The 19,619-nt window shown below is 39.6% G+C and overlaps 1 protein-coding gene across 1 annotated transcript in view; it reads right to left on the reverse strand.

The window, feature by feature from the left end:
• Positions 1 to 521: 521 nt before the first annotated feature.
• LOC131431465 (cyclin G) overlaps positions 522 to 19,619 on the reverse strand; it is a 37,345-nt gene continuing 18,247 nt past the window's right edge. The window contains exons 4-7 of the mRNA XM_058597195.1: positions 16,457 to 16,699; positions 5,085 to 5,459; positions 4,780 to 5,003; positions 522 to 3,578 (exon numbers count right to left, since the gene is read on the reverse strand). Coding sequence (XP_058453178.1) covers positions 3,494 to 3,578; positions 4,780 to 5,003; positions 5,085 to 5,459; positions 16,457 to 16,699 — 927 coding nt within the window. The 3' untranslated portion in view covers positions 522 to 3,493. The remainder of the gene's footprint in view (positions 3,579 to 4,779; positions 5,004 to 5,084; positions 5,460 to 16,456; positions 16,700 to 19,619) is intronic.

The raw sequence follows: 19,619 nt of genomic DNA on the forward strand, positions 1-19,619 counted from the left end.
GTTCTCAAATGAAATGTAATTGCAGTTTCTTGTTTCTTTTTTTCTCTTCTCTTCAGATATCTTGATAGATATAAATTATACATACACAATGTTTTTCTCCATCATCTTCACTACCATCCACGTTTGTTGTAATTCACATGTTTTAAAAATCCACACCCCCGGATACGGTGTGAGGAGACAATCTCTGCTCGGTATTCCTATCAAAATAGTGCTGCCACAAAATGTGCTTTTTTTGCTGTTATTCTTGTATCTTCATTTTCTTCTTCTTTTTTGTTATTTTTTTTCATTCTTATCAAATAACCTAACCGATGTTTGTATATAATAAGTGGGAGGGGCTTCTAGAGGCGCGGTTCTGCGAGGAATGCTTTTCTCCGGCCGGGTCAAAATAAAGAATGAAATGCAGTTTCCACCAGTGAAGACTGTAATGCCGTTACCAGTTTTGACCGAGCACGATCGAGAAAATCATTCCCCCGGATGGTGGGGGAAAGTGGTTCAGGAGGTTATTTGGAAAGTACATACAAGTATTGGAAAGTACATACAAGTATATATATATATATAAAAAAAGTTTGGTTTTTGAAGTACGATTACACGAATTTACAACTAAAAAAAAACGAACGAGAATTATAAAGTGCGATTTTTCATTTTGTTGTTGTTGAATTCGATGAGATGTTTTTTTTCTTCCTCTATTGTGAAACAAAACTTACACACGCGTGATGGAATTGGGTGAATAAAAATCTCTTTTTCGGTTTATCTTTGTTTGTCTCTTGCCACAGCACAACGAGTTAGGTTTACTACTCTTGCTTTGATTCTTTGACGCTTCGCTCGTATTGCATCGTTTGTCTGTTTTGTAAATAAATAATTTGTTAAAAACAGGAAAAATAATTTACAAAAAAAATATAAAGAGGGAAAGGAAGGTACACACATTTTTTTTCTTCTGCTTCTTCTAGCGTTTGCCTTGTAGTTTTGTTTTACTTTCGGTTAAAAAAAATAACGGATTTAGTTACACAAAAAGATAACTTTTGACATCTTTCTTCCCTTTTTCACCGGAATTTCTTCCGTGAGTAGGGTTTATTTTTTAAATAAATCGAATCACAATAACTTTGTTTATAAATTATTATTTAATAGTTAAAATACTATATTCTCAGCTTGTTTTACTCACTTTGTTTTCGCTCGTTAACATTCTGATTTATTATACTTTCAGAGACAAGATTTGTTTCATTTTGCTAGTTTCTTTTTTGTTTATTATTTGTATTCGATTCACAGCTCTGTAGTGCTAGAAATGTAGGGGGGATGCAGCGCACCTATTTGTTTTTGTTTGTTTGTTTAATATCGCGTTCACGTCGTACGACCGTCAACCGGAAGTATTCGAGATCAAAGATAGCGGTGAAACAAAAAAAAAGATTTTTCTTCCGGTTTTCCAGTACAAGCAACGTGATCGGTGAAAGTATCGGCTGAAGAAGATGTTACAACAAAATAGGGCACGCTGCATCCCCCCCTTTCGTCACACTGTGTTCATGTTGTCCAAGCTTCGGGTGAAGTCGTGAACCGATACGATACGGTTACTGCTACTATTACTGCTGTAGTAGTAGTAGTAGTAGGGTGATGATGCTACTACCATTGTTTTTTGTTGTGATTTTCGGGGGTAGTACGTTGTTGCGTCGTCTCAATGTTTCGCGACGCGGAAAAAGAGATTTTCCAGTTCCGTTTTTTCTCTTGGCTTTTCGTTTCTCTCTGGATTTGGTTTGTTTGACCGATTTTTGTTTTCTCTCTCTCTCTCTTTCTGTTTTTCTCACAGATATTACTACGACAATGTTGAAATACAGAAACGTAAAAGGGTTTTTCTTCAATTGTTATTGGTGTGTAGATTGATTTACTAATAGCTTTTTGTAGCTGAATTCTCTATTCTTTTCCCTTTTGTTGATGTTCGTTATTTGGATATAACGGGTTGATTTGTGAGTGTGTGTGTTTTATTTTAACTTCCTTATTTGCTATAAAAGCGATTAGACAAAGTTTCACTACTACACAGAATAAAATTATTTTTTTGACTTTTTTACTTTTTCTGTATTTTTGGATTTTTTGCGTAGTTTTAAATGTTTTCCTTTTGGCGATTTACAGCTTGATTTTCGGCGTTTGTCGACCTAGAACAGACTTTCAACGCCGAAAAACAACCGGGATTTTAAGTTTTTTTTCTGGGATTCCTTTATGTATCAGAAAAGAAATGAGAGAAACTCTACTACAAAAATCACACAAGCATAACGGTTTAACGGTTATATTCTTTTTTCCACTTTCGTATGCGTAAAATATCTAATAACACAATCAGTACTGGCTTATTGAATGATTTTTCGCGTTTTGTTTTTCGTCTTCTTGCAAAAAGTGCGGCGTGCTGCTTAATATTTTTTTTCCACAGAAGATGTAAGATTTGTGAGATTTTTTCCTTCTTCCTGCTGTTCGTCTCTCTAACAAATGAATTGGCGGTCAAGTCTTTTTTCCCTATTCTCTCTGCTTTTAAACCTGTCGAATAATTCTCGTTCTTAATCTTCTCTGCTTTTTTTTTGCTTTCGACCTACGCGTTAAACACCTATGTCCTAGATTTTTTTACGTTTTGTATATTTTGTACTTTTTTTGATTTTATTTTATGCTTTTTAATCTTTTTAGTAATAATTTTCCCAATGATTTTGTTCGCGTTTTTTTGTGTGGATTTTGTTTTTAGCTGGCTTAGATTAATTAAATCTGTATTTAATTAGATCTAGGTAAAAAATCAAAACAGTAAAAATACAGTGCTTACACTGGCGCACACACACAACCCGTCCTCTCTTTCTCTCTCGGTCGGTGTCCTTCCTCTAAAGCAGTAGAGCAGAGGTGTCCTTCAGCTAGCGAACAAACGAACGAACGAATGAACGAGTTTAGCGTGTGCGTGGTGTATGTGCTTGCTTGAATGTTAGACTGGTTGTTGTAATGTTGGGGATTCCTTGTACAGAATCCAGCATACAGTTGTCCTTGTTTTATACTTCTGTCCACGGTTTTGGTGTCGATTGCTCAGGCGTGCAAAGCAGAAACCTGTCCACTATCCTTGTGTTTTGTTATTCACTATTATTGTTAGCCACAAAGTTGCTGCTCACAGAGTCTCTTCCTCAGCCGGAGTCTTCTTTCAGAAAAGAAAACTCACACAAAAAGATTTTTCTTAGCTCTTCTTCTTTTTCGATCGTCTCACACGTCCCACGTATCAACTTTTTTTTAGTCACGTGTCTTTTTTTTCATTAAACTACCCGCCAGATAACACACTTGGGAGGCAGCGATGAATCAAAGTTAACAAAAATAATAATTCTACCACTAGTATAATTATTGTGGTAGTACAAATGTTGTAGTTTTTTTTAGAACAGAAATAGAGGGCGCCGCACTCGTCACACAGGTTCGACACTTTTATTAGCTCACTTACACACGCGTTTGCTTGCGTTATTACGGAGTTCGTGCGCCGTAGTGGCGGGAGTCGGAATTACTCGTCAAACTGTTCACAAACTGCCACAATGGGTGAAGTGGGCCAATCTTCGCCGTCGTCTTCGGAGCTAACGCTGCCAGTTCTGTGGGAATGGAAGAATAGACAAGATGAAGAATTAGTTTTTGTAATGCAAATGATGCAGTCTGAAAAAAAGATTGTGAATGGAACGAACACTTTGATAAAAAAATACCGCAACCCACAAGGAAGGCATCTGCAACCGTTTGTAGTTTACTTATACACTAATAACAACAAAATTTAGTTAACCGCAACCGTAAATCAGCTTTTTTCTATCAGTTCTGTTTTCATTTTGATCGCTTGCGTATCGGGCTTCCATTTGCTTAGAATCGGAGTTTATGAACGATGGAGTATAACATCGTACAAGTGCTGAGCTTCGCGGCATCAACGTATGATTGTTGTAAAATTATTAAAATACCTTACATCAAATCCAACTGGAAAACAAACCAGCCAAAGGAACACGGCAAGTAAATTCCATTGGATATAACTTGGATTATATTGGATATATAAGGAAGCCACTTTGAGTTACTGATAATTCGCTTATTTATCAACGACCTTTCCAAAATGTAACGATTTTGTAGTGTTTCAAGAGGAAGATGTTCATCGAGTTTATTCATTCGAAACGATAGACGACAATTCCTTCCTTATGAAATCTAGACCGAATTTTCTAATCGATTTGCAATGTTCTTTTACAACATTTTTTTTAGCTGAGTGAGTTGGAAAATGTTATCTGATTTAGTCGACTTTTGACAGACACATGCATGCTTGCTGTCCAGGCTACAACTACAGACAATTGCCACTAAATTCATTCTGATCAAAATAACTATCCAACAATCCCATTGCTCAGAAGAAATTTGAGCAACAAACGACTAGTTGTAGATCACACAGGTATTTGCTGTTCGGTATTGTTTTTGCAAGCTATTCCAATGAGTTACAATGTCAAATTCTATTTTCTGTTCATCTCATTTTGCATCGAACCGATTGCAATCGCTCTATCAGTAAATTTTTTTTTCAAACCCCCCAATCGAATCATCGATTGCAAACGTTTTTAGATCACGCTTAGAAGCCAGTTATCGTATCTTAAAGTCCCGATCTGGAAGAATTTTTGGTGTCAACGATTCTGTTGAGATTCTGGAGGCCAAAATCCAGTGAAACAGAATATTAGATGCCATTGATGTATAAACTCAAAAGCAACGAGCCGAGAACGCATCCTTGAGTATTGATCCAATCAAAAAATACAAATACAAGAAAAATGAGTCGCTACTTACCTAAATCTAAGATTATTATTGTTAACGTGACTGTTATGGGCGTGATGTTCTGCGATCGTGGGCAGGTACGAGGTGAGCTTGTCGGTCGGGCGCAACACCTTCATGGTTCGGGACGAGAGTTTCCAAACCAGCCGCTGTTTGTACGGCATCTTGTGTTGGCCGTTGTACTGCGACAGAATTTTCGCAACAATACTGTGACTGTAGAAGAAGCTGCTGTCGGGAATCTGCAAAAATTGAGAACAAAAAAAAACAACAGACAGAAATAAATTAACCGATGCTCTCTGATAAAGGCTCACACAACTTACACGACAAAACTTTTGCAGATGGATGGCATAATCAACCAGATCATGAATCTGGCGATTGAACAACCCGATCTCCTTGTTCGCACTGACGTGTGCGTCCATCTGGGTGAAGATCATGACCAGAGCCAGCTCCGAGGGACGGATGCTGGCGCAGCTAGCATCACAAGCCAGAATCTCCAGCCGCATCTCCAGATCCGCCAACGAAATGGCCGACGAAAAGATATCGCTCAGACCGAGGGCATTAGCGGCATTCTCGAAGATGTAGTAGAACAACCGGATGAAGGCCAACGCCGTTACCGGGGCGCTGTTCATCTGGACACCGAGTTTGTTGGCTACAATGTCCGCCATTCGTACTAGATCACGTGACGTGCAACGGCACTGTTGGCGAGAGAGGAAGAACATTCATTAGAATCATGCGTTCGAAAAGGCCCGAAACAAGTCGTGTGCGAGTCGTACATGTCACGATTTTGTCGTTATCGGTTGGCCGTCTCGGCCGTGTTTTTTGTATACTTGAGTTCAGAATAACAGCTAGAAACAGACATGGTCACGTGTTGCTCACTTATGTGATATAATGAGCAGAGCAGCTTATGACAGTCAGTGTCACACGTATAGAGCCAATGCGAACTTGTTGTGGGTAATAAAATAGCAAACCACGCGTGGGTATTCGTTGGTCAAATAGAAGAAAGTGAAAATAGAAATCGATTAACACGCCTTGGGATGGTCGGAGAAATAAAATAGTAAACTCGTGTGTATGAAAAAAAAATAAAACACTTGTAGTGCGGTACTATATGTTATGCGAGTTACCCCGAAGAAGCACTCGTGTGCCCCAGAGTCGCTTCGACGATGCTAGGCTTAGCAATTATTCAGACGCGTGCCATCGAATCGGCCAGTTGTGTGATGATGGTAGATAGTAGCTTGTTCCAGATTGCGCAGCAAATGTCGAAAACAAACCAATACACAGCAGTATAATCAAATTAACCCTCATCGTGACATTCGATTCGTGGTTTATGCGATAAGGCCGAATCCTATTGCGAAGCATGCATGCGGTGTTCTAGCGATTCGGTCGGATGGTTGTCTTCTATTGGTTTCTCGATAACAACCGTTTGCGTCGTTAAGTAACGGCGGTTTATTTTTGGATTAGTGACTTAAAGCCTTTCGAAATCAGCACGCTTTTCTGAGGGGTTATGTCAATAGATGACTTTCGTAACCAAATGTGTAAATAAAATCATTCCATAACGGAACGTCCTCTTATAGTGGTTTTTAACTGTCTTTCATTCTGAAGGGGCTTAATCGAAAACAATTGTGCAGGGCCATAAACGATGACATTTGAATACGTAGCTTTATAATATATATTCGGAGAATACTACCATTTTTGTTGTTCTGGTTGACAGATTTGCATGGTCGTATTGCTAATTGCTGTACGATCGATTTGGTCAAAACCAGTGGATGGAATTTTTCACGCGGTCGCTGTGTGTAGCATTTTTTTTTGTCATCTGCTGCAATGTGTACCGGTGCAATGTGTATTCAATTTCGAACAGTATTCGCTAGCTACATCAGGAATCGTCGTTTGACAGTTAAAAGTTGTGATCGTTTCCAAAAAGAATATCATCCGAAATTCCGCAGGAGAGTTATCTCGGACCCTTAATATTTTTACTGTACTTCAACGACGTTAACTTTTCTCTTGAGGGTCCTCATCTATTGTTGATAACAAGATTTATTTCAATATCCGGGACTTAGAAAACGCAGCACTTCTTCAACGGATATTTTAAATGCGTTCGCGACTAAAAAACAGTCTAATTTAAATGGAATACTTTCCATACTGGGCAGACATCAGTGTCAAAAATCTCGGCATCCTTCTCTATGAACAACTAACATTCAAACAATCGAACAACCACATTGCAGCATTCGTGATGGGGATGGCTAAGTACTTGAAATTTGTTTGATCGCCTTACTCTTCGTCTAACGCCGAGGAACAACCATCTTCAGCTACCGCGTTAAAAAATTCGCGGGCTACTGATTAGTCTGGACACACTGCAACGAGAACTTTTTCGCACTTACCCCAAATCATAGCAGATGTTTTGAACGATCGGATTGTCTGTCTCGCGTTTGGACATATCCCATACTGCATAATGCTTAGTGAAATAATGAAGTGAGATCTTCGAAAGAGGAGTTGACTAATGACTGTTTCATTCAAAACGGTTTTTCCCAAAATAAGCATCATACATAAACATCAAGTGTTTTTATTTATCTTTAATAGAAAAATACAAAAAATAATGGTCTGCTTTACGGATAAATTACCGAACTTGGCGGTGAATAATAGCCCATCATTTTTTGCGCAGTTGAAAATTTCTCAAAAAAAGACAATATCATTCCACTTATACTACTTATTCACTCGTAGTTTCCGGTCATATGTTATGTTTTACCCGATTCTCGATGACATCTCGACATTTTTTTTTTGCAGTCGATTTCGGTAATTTTAAAATGTTTGCGATCTTTCCTCCTGGCTTGAATTTTTACTGTCTTTTGCGTTCCATAGTTAATAATTTTTTACTGTACTTCTAACGAAATTTTTACTACTGAATAAACAAACCATCCGTAGCTTAAAAAACGACATATTATCTGAAGTAGTCCTTAAGTGCTCAGAAATTCATATTCAGTGTCTACAGTCTGCTGTACCACAGTACCAAACAGTCTGCTGTAAAACCTTTTTAGGTGTGTTTCTATGTACGTTCTTTTTTATCAACGATACGTACAAAGATTTTATGAAAACCGTAGTTTAGACGAAATTTTGTCGTCTCTAGAAGATTCGTGAAGTCATAGTCGATACTGCAGAAAAACATGCGTTTCCTCGCAGTAATCGGATCCGCCATGAATATCCTCAACTGATTGGACAAAATCTCCGGGGTTTTCAGATCTAATCTCTTCAAAAATTAAGTCATTTTACAAATTACGTTCTTATGATTTGAGTCATATGCGGATTTACGTCACCGACAAATTTCATATTTTTTGCTGTGGATATAAATATTTCATTTATAAATAAATGTGATATTAGCAAGGCTTTGCTTTTCATATGAGTGAAACTGTCGATTAACTAGATCATGTGCAATCGCATGAAACTAGTAAAAATCGGACGGCATAATTGTAATTGTAATTGTAATTTATCAGCCCACAACCTGGCAGACCGTGTCCGCCCATCTGCTTGAGTGAGGTTCACTTCAAGCTGGCTGTGAGCCTACTAAAGCCTGACCGTTGATATGCACTAGACCGTATAGCACACCGGCTTCCTCCACCAGCAGGCGCTGCTCTGAGTCCCACTGGTTTCAGATACATTAGGTTAGGGATAGTGGAGATAAATAGGGAAATATAGCATTTAGAAGTTTACTAACTACTACTAACTACTGTCTTTGTGGCTGAAAATAAAGCGTACGGAACAATAATAATAATTACAATAATAACAATAATAATAATAATGGTAATAATAATAAAGTGACATTAAAAACAATAGTGCACTTACCCCTCTCTCCCCACCTTACCTCAGCTTAACAAAGGTCAAGTTATCACTCAGTTACCACCTTTTCGTCGTTCTCTGGAGACGCCCCAGGGTTCTTCTTCCTAAAATTTCCTTGCTCTTAGGCCTTCGATGACAGTTCCTTATTTCAACATTCCCGTTTCATTGCGCCCCCACCATGAAATGAAATAAGATAAAATAAAGTCAGGTGTTAGTAAGTCTGTTGGATCATATGATGCAAGGTAAGGATGCGCATTCAACACCAGATTGTCCAGGGAAGCCACAGTATGTACACAATGGCACGATTGCTTAAAATGTCTTCACACCTGCCCTGATCAGTTTCGCCGTCAATGCAACCTGTATAACATCAGTACCGATATCGAACCGGATCGGAAGGTTTGAAACTTCCCCAACGGTTCATAAGATGTCAATCCGCTCCTATTCCTAATCAGAGATGCCAGAACCGCAGATATGTCTGTAAATCTGCAAATTTTACAGACTTTTGAAATTGTCGCGACCTTTTTTCCAAGTTCGTTTAGTTATAGATCATAGAGAAATTTCTGCAATATTTGCTAACAGCAGATTTGTTTTCAGATATACAGACTTTTGCAACGCTGTCTGAAGATATTTGAAATTTTTTTTTTTTTTTTTTTTTTTTTTTTTTTTTTTTTTTTCTGGCATCTCTGATAATAATAAGTCCACTTTTTGAATTTAATTCACCTGTTCCGGACGAATGTGATATATTAATCACCCCCATTCTGCATCCCGATCGAGTCGGACCCCGTCAAACGAATGTAAAAACCTGCACTCTGTAATTCGATCGAGTTATGCCTTTGTATGGAGAACTCGATCGAGCTACAGAACGCAAAACTTCACACCCGATCGAAACAATCCGACTCGAACAGAACACAGAGCCGGGGTGAATAAACATCCCAATTGCATCAGTAATGCCTGAAACAACCCAATGGCCCATTGTCAATTTCAAGCAGTATCAGTCATGTCAACTCTGTGATAAATACAGATGATATAATAAATTCGTTTTACCGTTTTAAGCGAACGATCGATCTCGGTATGATCCGACTTGGTCAACACGAAGTGTAAATTGACTCCCACCCTCATCCGCCAAGCAGGGTACGCGCCCTGTAGTTTATCATCCTAAGCTCAGGGCAATAGGATAGTTACTATTAATAATATAAAATTTATAATTTTTTTAATAAAAGTTTACATGTTGCACACTTCCCACGTTAAGAATATTAGCAACAGTCACAAAGTGGGTTGATAATCGAGACATCTATAGTAAGATGTTAGTTCCTTATCAACAGTTGCACTCTGCCCCACCGCTTGCTAATACTCCGCACCTCCTCATTCTGCTAAAAACAGGAGTCACCAGTCATCATTTGACACCGTGTAGGCATGAGGTCGGGGCTTGTGACGACCAGAGCTAAGTCAATCAAACTGCCGATACAAACAGTAAGATATGATATTTGTCGCTCCTTCCAGGATGTCGTGCACCTTTGACCCCCAACTAGTAAAAATCGGACGGCATAATATTCGAAAATATAGGGTGTGGAGCAGGGATTCTCATTCCAGGCAAGGCTGAGTGTTGTCATGTAATAAAATGAATTTTTCATGCCACTGCTAGTATTGTGACTACTTTCAGCTCTGCAAGATCAACTTCCCTCGCGTGAATGGTAGTCAACATCGATATCATCGTTTTTGAAACAGCAGAACCAATTACCGGTCCGTTGTTTATTTAACAATTGCTTATCTCCAAAAGAAATATATTAACTCAACCAAAAACACAAATAATGCAAAACAAAAATAACTGATGTGCGTCGAAGAGGTTTGTTTACCCTAAATTTAAGCTTGATTCAAAATAATTTGGATACGTCAAAATCAATCAGCTTCTACAGCTCGAACCGAATAAACCTCACACAAAAGGTTGAAAGTGCTAAACAGTATAACTTTGTTATGTAAAATTTCTTGATAAGCAGATCCCTTACAAGCCTTAATAATAAACGATGGCAAGATTTTGTTCGATCCCCATACGAGATACTCGCCTTGGTGTGAAAATATTTGACCTTCTGAGTTAAAACTGTGTCACCTCAGTTTTAAAACAGCAAGGTTGCGCTTGGATGATGAACGACCGACCGGTAAACAAGAAGCAACTACCACAAAAATTTTTCTGTTATTTATAGCAGACAGAATTTTGTTTGCTCGGTTTCCAGGTTTTACATCAAACACGGAAGGGGGAAGGTAGGTGCAATGATCGGAATCGAGACGTAGCTTGCCGCCTGTGTGACTGTCCTAATGAATGACACGATGTGTTTTGTTTTTAATCGCTTCCATGTACACTGTCGTGTGTGAGTGACGCGTTTTCTTGGTGTCTATTACAGGCGAGTTGTGGCCGTCGCAATTCAATCACATCAATGCAGTCGTCACTCGAGCCGTTCCTTAAGTTTCTGAGCAGTGACAAATGATACTCAAATTCTCTATGAAATTGTGTAAGAGGCTTATGCTAAATGATGAAACTATACATCAATATGAAATATGACGTGCTTATCGTGCTTTTTTTCAATCCCGGATGTGCAATCAGCTGCCAATCTCTGTCGCTCCGTACTCCGTCATAGCTTTGTAAGGTGATAAGGAAACTGCTTTTCGCTCATGTTATCAGATTATCTGCCATTGTCTAGATTTCCATCGAAAGGCAAATATAAATGACTAATGTTTACAAGTTAACATCTGTTTATGATTGTGCTATGGAATATCACTGTGGCGTCGTAACTTTTTTTTCTAAATTAGCATACATTTTATGTGAAATCGTTTCTGAACGAATGATAATGTTTCCAACGCACCTCTACTTCCTGTTCGAAATCTTCCGATCAATCCTCCGTTTGTAATGTAAATCTAGCTTCGTCGAATGAGGCAACGGATCAATGAGTATCTCCTTCGATATCGATCGTCGTAAATATATCATCAACCTTCGCAAACCGGCTCAGTCAGTTCCCTTCTCGCCCGCATCTGCTTGCATACAGAAACGATGCCACCGCTGTGTGTCGTCGGTCAGAGCGATGATGACGACAATGGACGAAGCTATCCCAAACTCAAATCAAGCAACACGAACAAAATACGCAAAAACCGAAAAAAATAAACAAGTTGTGCACTTCTCAAGGACTCGACGCATTCTCCGCTTCTGCTGGCTCGATTCGTACGGAGCGCGCAAACTTTTCGAGTCGTAATTCCGGTCATTCGAATGATTTTTCGGGTCGTTTACGATTCGACGGTGGTTTGTTTGCTGCCACTCGCTGAAGACGTTCCTATAAAACATGCTGGTTGTGGATGTGGATAGCAGCTAATACAATTGTGTTTGTATTCAATTATCGAACCAGCGATAATGCCGTTGGGTGTCAGAGATTTGCCCTAAGATTTCTCCTAAGTGTCTCCGAACTGTTGTAAATTGTTACAACAAAAACACGCAATCTAAATCGTCATGAAAGTGCGGTACAAGTGTTCAAATACATTTCAAACTGCTGACAGTTTGCTTCTGTTGCCAAAAATATTTACTAAATTTGCAAGTCCACTTCAACTGAATCATTGCATAGTTCTTTTCACAATACTTGTTATAACATTAGAAGTAGTTAAACTGGTTAAAACGATTCCGGGCCAGTTCAAATTTCGTTTCAGCAGTAATTTTTTCGCAAATTTTCATGTCTGCTATTCCATTCATCAGCTTTTTTACATTCACTCTGTTCTTTCGTTGGATACTGGTAAAAGTTAATTTCTTCTTGAAAACTGAAAAAACGTCTATAGTTAGAAAACAAAACAGATCATTCAGCCACATTTGCTGGAAATTACCCAGTATTTGTCGATTGATCGACATTCCGGGTAATACGGAGGATTCACTAGCTTGCGGTTCAACGGTAGTACACGCTTTTTCAGACATTTTTTCGATGCGAACTTGGAATGTGACGAATGGTTCCGTTTTCAGACTGCAACTGCAAATCGCTTGCCAAATCATGGTCTTCATTGCCAACTTGACGACGGCAAACACTAACTTGAATTTTCCCGTCCCGATGTCAAACTTTTGACCGGGAAACTGCTTAAATTGTAGTTCGAGGTATGTTTGGTCATCGATCAAAGTGCAGCTGTTGGGTTTCGTCAAAATAAGGTCGTGCCCGTTTTCTGGTCACGGAACTCTGCTTCAAGTGGCGGTTCTGCTCCTTTCCTGGCAAAAAAGGATGCGTTTTTTATGCGTTTTTTGCGCGGATTCCCAAAACTACGTGTTTTTTACGTGGATTTCCGAAGTTCAGCGGTTTTTAGTGTAAAGTTGTCCGTTTTACTTGTTCTGTTTTAGAAATGCATGAAACGTCGTTTTGGTTTTATCCCTAATCTCTTTTAAGTAAACTTCTAAGACATTTGGAATCGAAAAAAATGGATTACCGGAAATCTCAATATTTTTCGAAGTCTAAAATAATTTTTTATGGATTACACCAGGTCTGGACGTTTCATGCATTTCTATGCGGATTTCCAGATACGCGGTTTTTCACGCGGTAAATATCCCCCGCATAAAAAAGACGTCAGTGTGTTTCAATGGAATCAGTCGTTTGGGATTGATTTATTGGTCCTAAAAAGAACCGATCAATCATCGAAAAGAACCGATCAGAATCATTACCTCGTTGTTTGTTTCAGCGATGAGTTTCTCGTTAAAATAAAATCTTCTTCCTTGGTGCCTTCTAGGGGCCTACAAACAGGTAGTCACTGGGGGCCATATCCGGTGAATATGGTAAATCCGGCAGCAATTCGAAGCCCAATTCCTAGCAATTCCACTACGGTTGCGAGTGACTTGTGACACGGTGGTTTGTCTTGGTGGAAGAACATTTTTTGAATTTCTCACTCGATTTTCACAATCTCAGTTCCAAACGAACAGTTTCTTAGTCCCATTGCCTGCTTTAATTTCTCCGAAACGGATGCACGGTTCCGCAAATACCGTGTGAAGTGTGTATAAAATTGCAATCCGTCATTTAGTGATAATCGAAAAAAAAAAATTTTCCTATTTTTAGGTTTTATTAGTAGCTGGCCAAACGAACGAATTTCAGTTATATCGCTTCCCAATTCCCGGTTCCGAATTTACCGGAAATAGTGGTCAAAAATTCAAAAACGGAACTCTCATTTTCTCAAAGACGGATGAGTCGATTTTCACAGTCAAACAACTGCTAAAATATTGACTGTCGGCAGTCAAATTTGACTGTTGAAGTCATTTAACTGTGAATAGTGTGATTACATTACCAGGTCAAATATAAACTGCCGATCATTACTGGTCTGTGTCAGATGGCTAGTCTGATCGTAGCTTCAGGTTCAAATAAAAGGTTTTACGGTCTCATAGACTGCTATTCACTCTTGTTCGGATCCGACTTCCGGTTCCGGTTTGTTGCGGTTTGTACGATTCTCACGGAAAGGATGTCCAGTCGACTGACGACCGCTTTGACTCCGGAGTGTAGTGATGGATCCAGGTTTCGTCCATTGTCACACATCGTCGCAAAAAAAAATCGGTTTATTTCGGCGAAACTGCTTCAAACAGCGCTTGGACTCGATGATGTCGTTTTTTGGTCCACCGTAAGCAAACGCGGCATCACTTTGACAATTGCTTCCACATAGACAAATGTTCATGCAAAATAAAATACACACTGCCGATATCTCACGCAATTTTGATTCGGTTTCCGGTGTAATTACATCACTTGGCCGGCCGGAGCGTTCAGCATCTTCAGTGTCAGTTCGAGCACGTTCTAATTAAGCATACCATCGAAAAATTGTTGTTTTTGATGTTATTTTTTTGAGTCCCCGTAGCACTTTTCAAGCCTTTATTGCGCTAGCACTGTTTTGCCGTGAATACGACTTACTTCGCTATGTGGCGCCTTTTCAAAATTTACCCTGTACAAGACTGGGCAGAACTTTATCGCAAATATCTCTTGATGTACTTAACTTAACAAATTTTTTTTCTACAAGCTATCGGAAATATGATCAGGAATTTGTGATTAAATTTTTAACAGTGTGGGATAACCGTAAATAACTGAGAAACAAAATTTTCTGAAACTTTTGGAAATAATGGAGGAAATTCATCATGCTTGTTTGCCTTTTTCGCACCCGGACGACGGTTTTTAAGTAGTCAGGCACATATCAGTTCCGATTATTAGAGATGTGCGAAACAGCTCACATTGGTGAGCAGCTCCGAACCGATCAGCTCACCAAAATGAACCGATTCGATGTATCAGCTCATCAGCTCATTTAGATTGAACTGATGGTTAATTTTGTGACCCGTTTTTCTTGTGCCATGAGAAGTAAGAGTTCTTACTGATAATGTCTCATTTAATCCGTTGAAGAAGAATAGATGCAGGCATGGAAGAAATAACGAAACTTGGTGCAAACATTTCTTCTCGAAGATCCGTTCAGCTCGCATCTTATTCCTCGCTTCACAATGCGGCGAACTGGGTAGCAAATGAGTGAGCTGATGAGCTGCGATTCTTTTAAAAAGAGCTGTGAGCTGTCAGCTCACTTTTATGATTCGATTCATTGGAACAGCTCAGGAGCGAATTGCCCATCTCTACCGATTATCTACTGGACAAGTATAAAAGGTAAACACTGTATTGGAAATCGTTCATTTCTTCTAGTGCTTCAGCCGGAACTGGATGTACAGGTGAGGTTCTCTTACCAACATGGGTTAGAACAAACCAAGTATTAAACCTCAAACGCTCAGGTCGTGCTTTCGTTTGGACTTCAACAGTCGGGAGGAGAATTTAGTTTCAATTTTTTTTCAGGAACTTAGTTCCAGAATACAAGTTTAGAATTCAAAGCCTGCATGTTGGAACTGGATCCCGGAACTGAATTCCGTTTCGAAACTGTAGTTGAAGAACTTAATTGCAACTGAATTCTGAGCCTGTTCTAAGTTCTGAATTTAGTTCTTGAACTCAGGTAAAAGCAAAGCCTTGGTATCACATTTCTGTAGTGGAATTTCACATTCTGTTTCAACAGACTTCGCAGCCGATTCAGAGTGTATAGAACCATTGCGTGGCTGGTGCTACGATCCTACTGACACTACGAACCCTTCCAGTTCGGGGCTCGAACATACGACAATTGTTTTTTTTTTAGACCAGTGCCCTATGCATTGAACCACCAACTGGTAATCTCAGGTCGTCCTTAATTCCTGAATTCTTCGAACCGGTTCTTTTTAGAACCATTATCATATTCCCAAAGAACTATGCGAAATTCGAAAGTAAGAAGAAAGCGTTTCAGTTTAGATCGTATTCACGACATCCAGTTATGTCTCTGACATTACACACCCGTACTTTTTTTTAATTAAATAGCAATGATTGTTTTGAAACTATTAAGACTAGCGTCACTTCAATCACTGTAACTTGTGGATCAAACATCATAGTCATGCAATTTTGATTGGTATCTTTTGAAAGTTGGTATGCATGAAAAATAATACGGATATTCTGTTGGAACGCAATTTATGTAGCAATGATCCACTAGTTATTTCTGATCTGTGTCATCACAGAGATCGAAGTGATGCTCGGTCTTATGTCTGGTAACATTGATGTAAAATATTCTAGCTTGTAATCTTGCTCGAGGAACTTTTTGACTCGTAATTCGTAAATTGACTGAATTTTACAAGAACGATTTGAATATACCTTCCAAGCAGACTTCGATCTCAGAACTTCTGAGATCTAAAGTTACACGATTTTTTCCTACGCGTGTAAGACGAATTCACACCAAAAATGGAAATAAAGTGGAAAATATAATTCTGTCATCTTGTCTGTCTAATTTTGTCATCTTGTCGGTCAGTACGGGAACAAACAAACAACAAACTCACCTGTGAAATAGCAACCAAATCTTCGGTGTCGATCTGCGGCAGGGCCAGCTGTTGCACCGCCAGATGGAAGGAGCTGACCGAGATGCAGGCCATGTGCTTCGGGCGTACCTTCATCTTGGTCAGGAACCGATCGACCAAGTTAATGGCCGCGAACAGGACGTCATTCGGCAGCTCGTACCAGACCTTGAGGCAGCGCAGCACGTGTGCGGCGCCATCCCGGGTACCGATGGTAATTTCGCCATTCTATTTTGTTTTCGGAAGGGCAGGGACAAACAGAGAAAATAGAAGAAAAAAATGTGTGTTAATGACCACTGGAAAGTTTGTAAACAATTACGGCACATTGTCAGTTGACGGGGGATAATATCGTGCGGATTTAGAGGGGGAGGATGAAGCGAAGAAGAAAAAAACAATTTATTTTTAGGTGTTATTTAATCTACTAAAAATATGAAACTGGTTAGTGATCGTTGCTTCATCGCCGATCATTTGTCCCCGATGAGGAAGGAAAGGATTATCCGGGGGAAGGTTAAGGGGTAACAGCTTCTCTCGTACGCGCTACGCTATGAGCATAAATAAATCCTGCAAATGTGTGCGTTTGCTTTAAGAGCTTTGGCAAAAATTCTACATCCACTTCATTTTTAGCGTCATGTACTAAAAGCGAACCGACGAGAAATGCTCGAGTGGGTGCGTTATTATTATTATTATTATTACATACCCACCCCTGCTTTAAAAGTAGACACACGACTTAGCCACTGCTCGAGTGGTTTTCTCGAACGAACCATTACCCACCAAGTCGTCGAACCAGTATTTGGTATTTCGCTAGCTCGTGCAAACGCAGCAGCATCGCGACACGCTCGGTGTGTGTAGTATTTTTGACATTGAATTTCGGAATTTCATTAAGGCATTCGACGAGCCAGCCACCACACCACCACAGTCGCGGTAGGAGTATGGTGTTTGTTGCAAAGCTGTGTAAATTTTTCTGTACAAGATCGATGCTTGTTTTGCTCGTTGTTGACTAGGGAGGGCTAAACAACAAGTGTAGCAAGTTTCTCTGAGTACTGTGGTAACGAGACTAAACACAACTTTTACTTTCTGGAAAAATCGCCTTAGCAGATCAAGGATTGGCGAATCCGCCATTCCCTTTTAATTGTATATTTTAAAGATGATGTAGCGAAAGTTTCGTAAGGTTGACCAAAAATTTCCAAATATAAACTGAACAGGATAGAAAAAACCCTCTCTAAAAACTCAGCCGCTTGGCAAATTTTCTGCACTCACAACTCATGTCACTTGACAGCACATCTGTGTTCCAGCTGGATGCGCCCAGTCGGCCAGTTGACAGTCAACCCAGTCTGATGGAAAATGATGATGACCAGGCAGGCGTGACGGATAAAGAGACACGCAGCAGTATCATTAGAACCGTTTCGTTTTGCCACCTTTGCCGAGGCGAACTTTTCCAGCGCGAAACAACGAAATGTCAGCGAACGTGATCTCATTCATATGTAAATTGTTTCGTCTATTGTTCTCGTTGGTTCGGTTGGTTGGCAAACAAAGCCACCGTTGTGTGCTGCTGTTCGGTGAACGAGTTGATATTAATTAGGGCTGCTTGCTTTTGCCGGCTGTAGCGAAATCAACGGTACCGCTGTAATGGAACCGAAATCCGTTCCAGTTGTACTGGCAGTAGACAGCGATGTGTAAATTTAAATACAATGTCCATTCCGCGCGATTGTTCTCCCACGGCAGGTCGACAGAAATAATGACCATAATTTGGTGCCGCCTGTAAGAGGTCATTACGCTAGAAACCTTTGCTTGTAGTTTGAAGAAAACGACCGATAAATGGTTCAAAAACATCAGACCTAGACATTCCGGCTCGTCTTGGCAGCTAGCAAGCAAGAGGGAAACGCTGCCGCGTCCGTTTTGCTCCCTTTCTACAACTGCGCCTGGAGGTCTATTATCGTCTGGAAAAGCACTTCACAATCGCGTCACTTTTGCTGCGATAAGCCTCGGAGTGCGCAGTACACAAAAATCGCAAATAAATAGCTCGAAATACAATGGTCGACAGACGGATTCAGACAGGGCTATCTGCTGTTTCAAACCGGACAAATACGTATTGATTAAGCATTTGTACGCTTGCCGATAAGTTCACGAATGACCGGACGAATCCTGCTGATTGCTAGCAGAGAACAGCACTTGATAGGCTTTGGCACGCTCGGGTATCATTATTGATAGCCGTGCTTCAGTTGTTTGTTTTTTTTTCTTCAATTTTTCTTTGTCTCGACCTGTTTGGACTAACGGTTGAACTCGAAACCGAAAATATTCATCATTGTGGTGAAATCGGAACTATGTCGCTGTTTTGCGATTATTCTAAAAATAGACGATTCGCTCACAAAATAAAGGCAGAAGCTGGTGATACGCTGAAATACAATATCCTCGACCCAGTGTGCTGACTGTGGGTATTGTTTAAGTTTTGTTTTGTTACAATTCGACAATTTCCAAACAAGCCGTGAGAGTTGCTGTACTTGAGGGAACAACATATCACGTGATTCGCAGGTGATCCTCATTCATGGGGAAGTTCGTTGATTGTCATTGTCGCACATTGCAATATATCGAATTCTACTCTCCAATTCCGGAGAATATATTCTTCCCTGGAAAGTAAACTTTACGGTATTATTATACACTCTGTTATTTAAAACTTGTTCTCAACTGCAAATCGCTTGCCAAATAATTTCTTTTTAGTTATCTTATCAGTAATAATTGAAATATTATGGCCATTTCTTCGAGTCGGGCTACGTTACTTGAAATGCTCAAGATTTCCTTAGGATTGATGAACAGATTCTTTCGAGTTCAAATCCAAATGAATTGAATATATCACTGTACGTGGTCGCATGGCATCGACGAAATCTTATTAAAGTTCTTAAGATGTGTAAAGCTTCGTGTATCTGTATCCCGAATTACTTTCCGATTTTTTTCTCTTCTTCTGCCTAACAGTAGTTCAATATTTCTCGATTGTGAATAAGAGAATGCCTTTTTTCAGACACTTTATTAACTCTGTTAATGAAAACTTGAGTTTTTTTGTGCGCAACTGCAAATTGCTTGCAAAATCAGATTTTTTTAGTTATCTTCTTAGCAATAAATGAACTATTGCGATCATTTCCTCGAGTCGAGTTAC

Source organism: Malaya genurostris, chromosome 1 (assembly GCF_030247185.1).
Source record: "Malaya genurostris strain Urasoe2022 chromosome 1, Malgen_1.1, whole genome shotgun sequence".
Taxonomy (NCBI): Eukaryota; Metazoa; Arthropoda; class Insecta; order Diptera; family Culicidae; genus Malaya; species Malaya genurostris.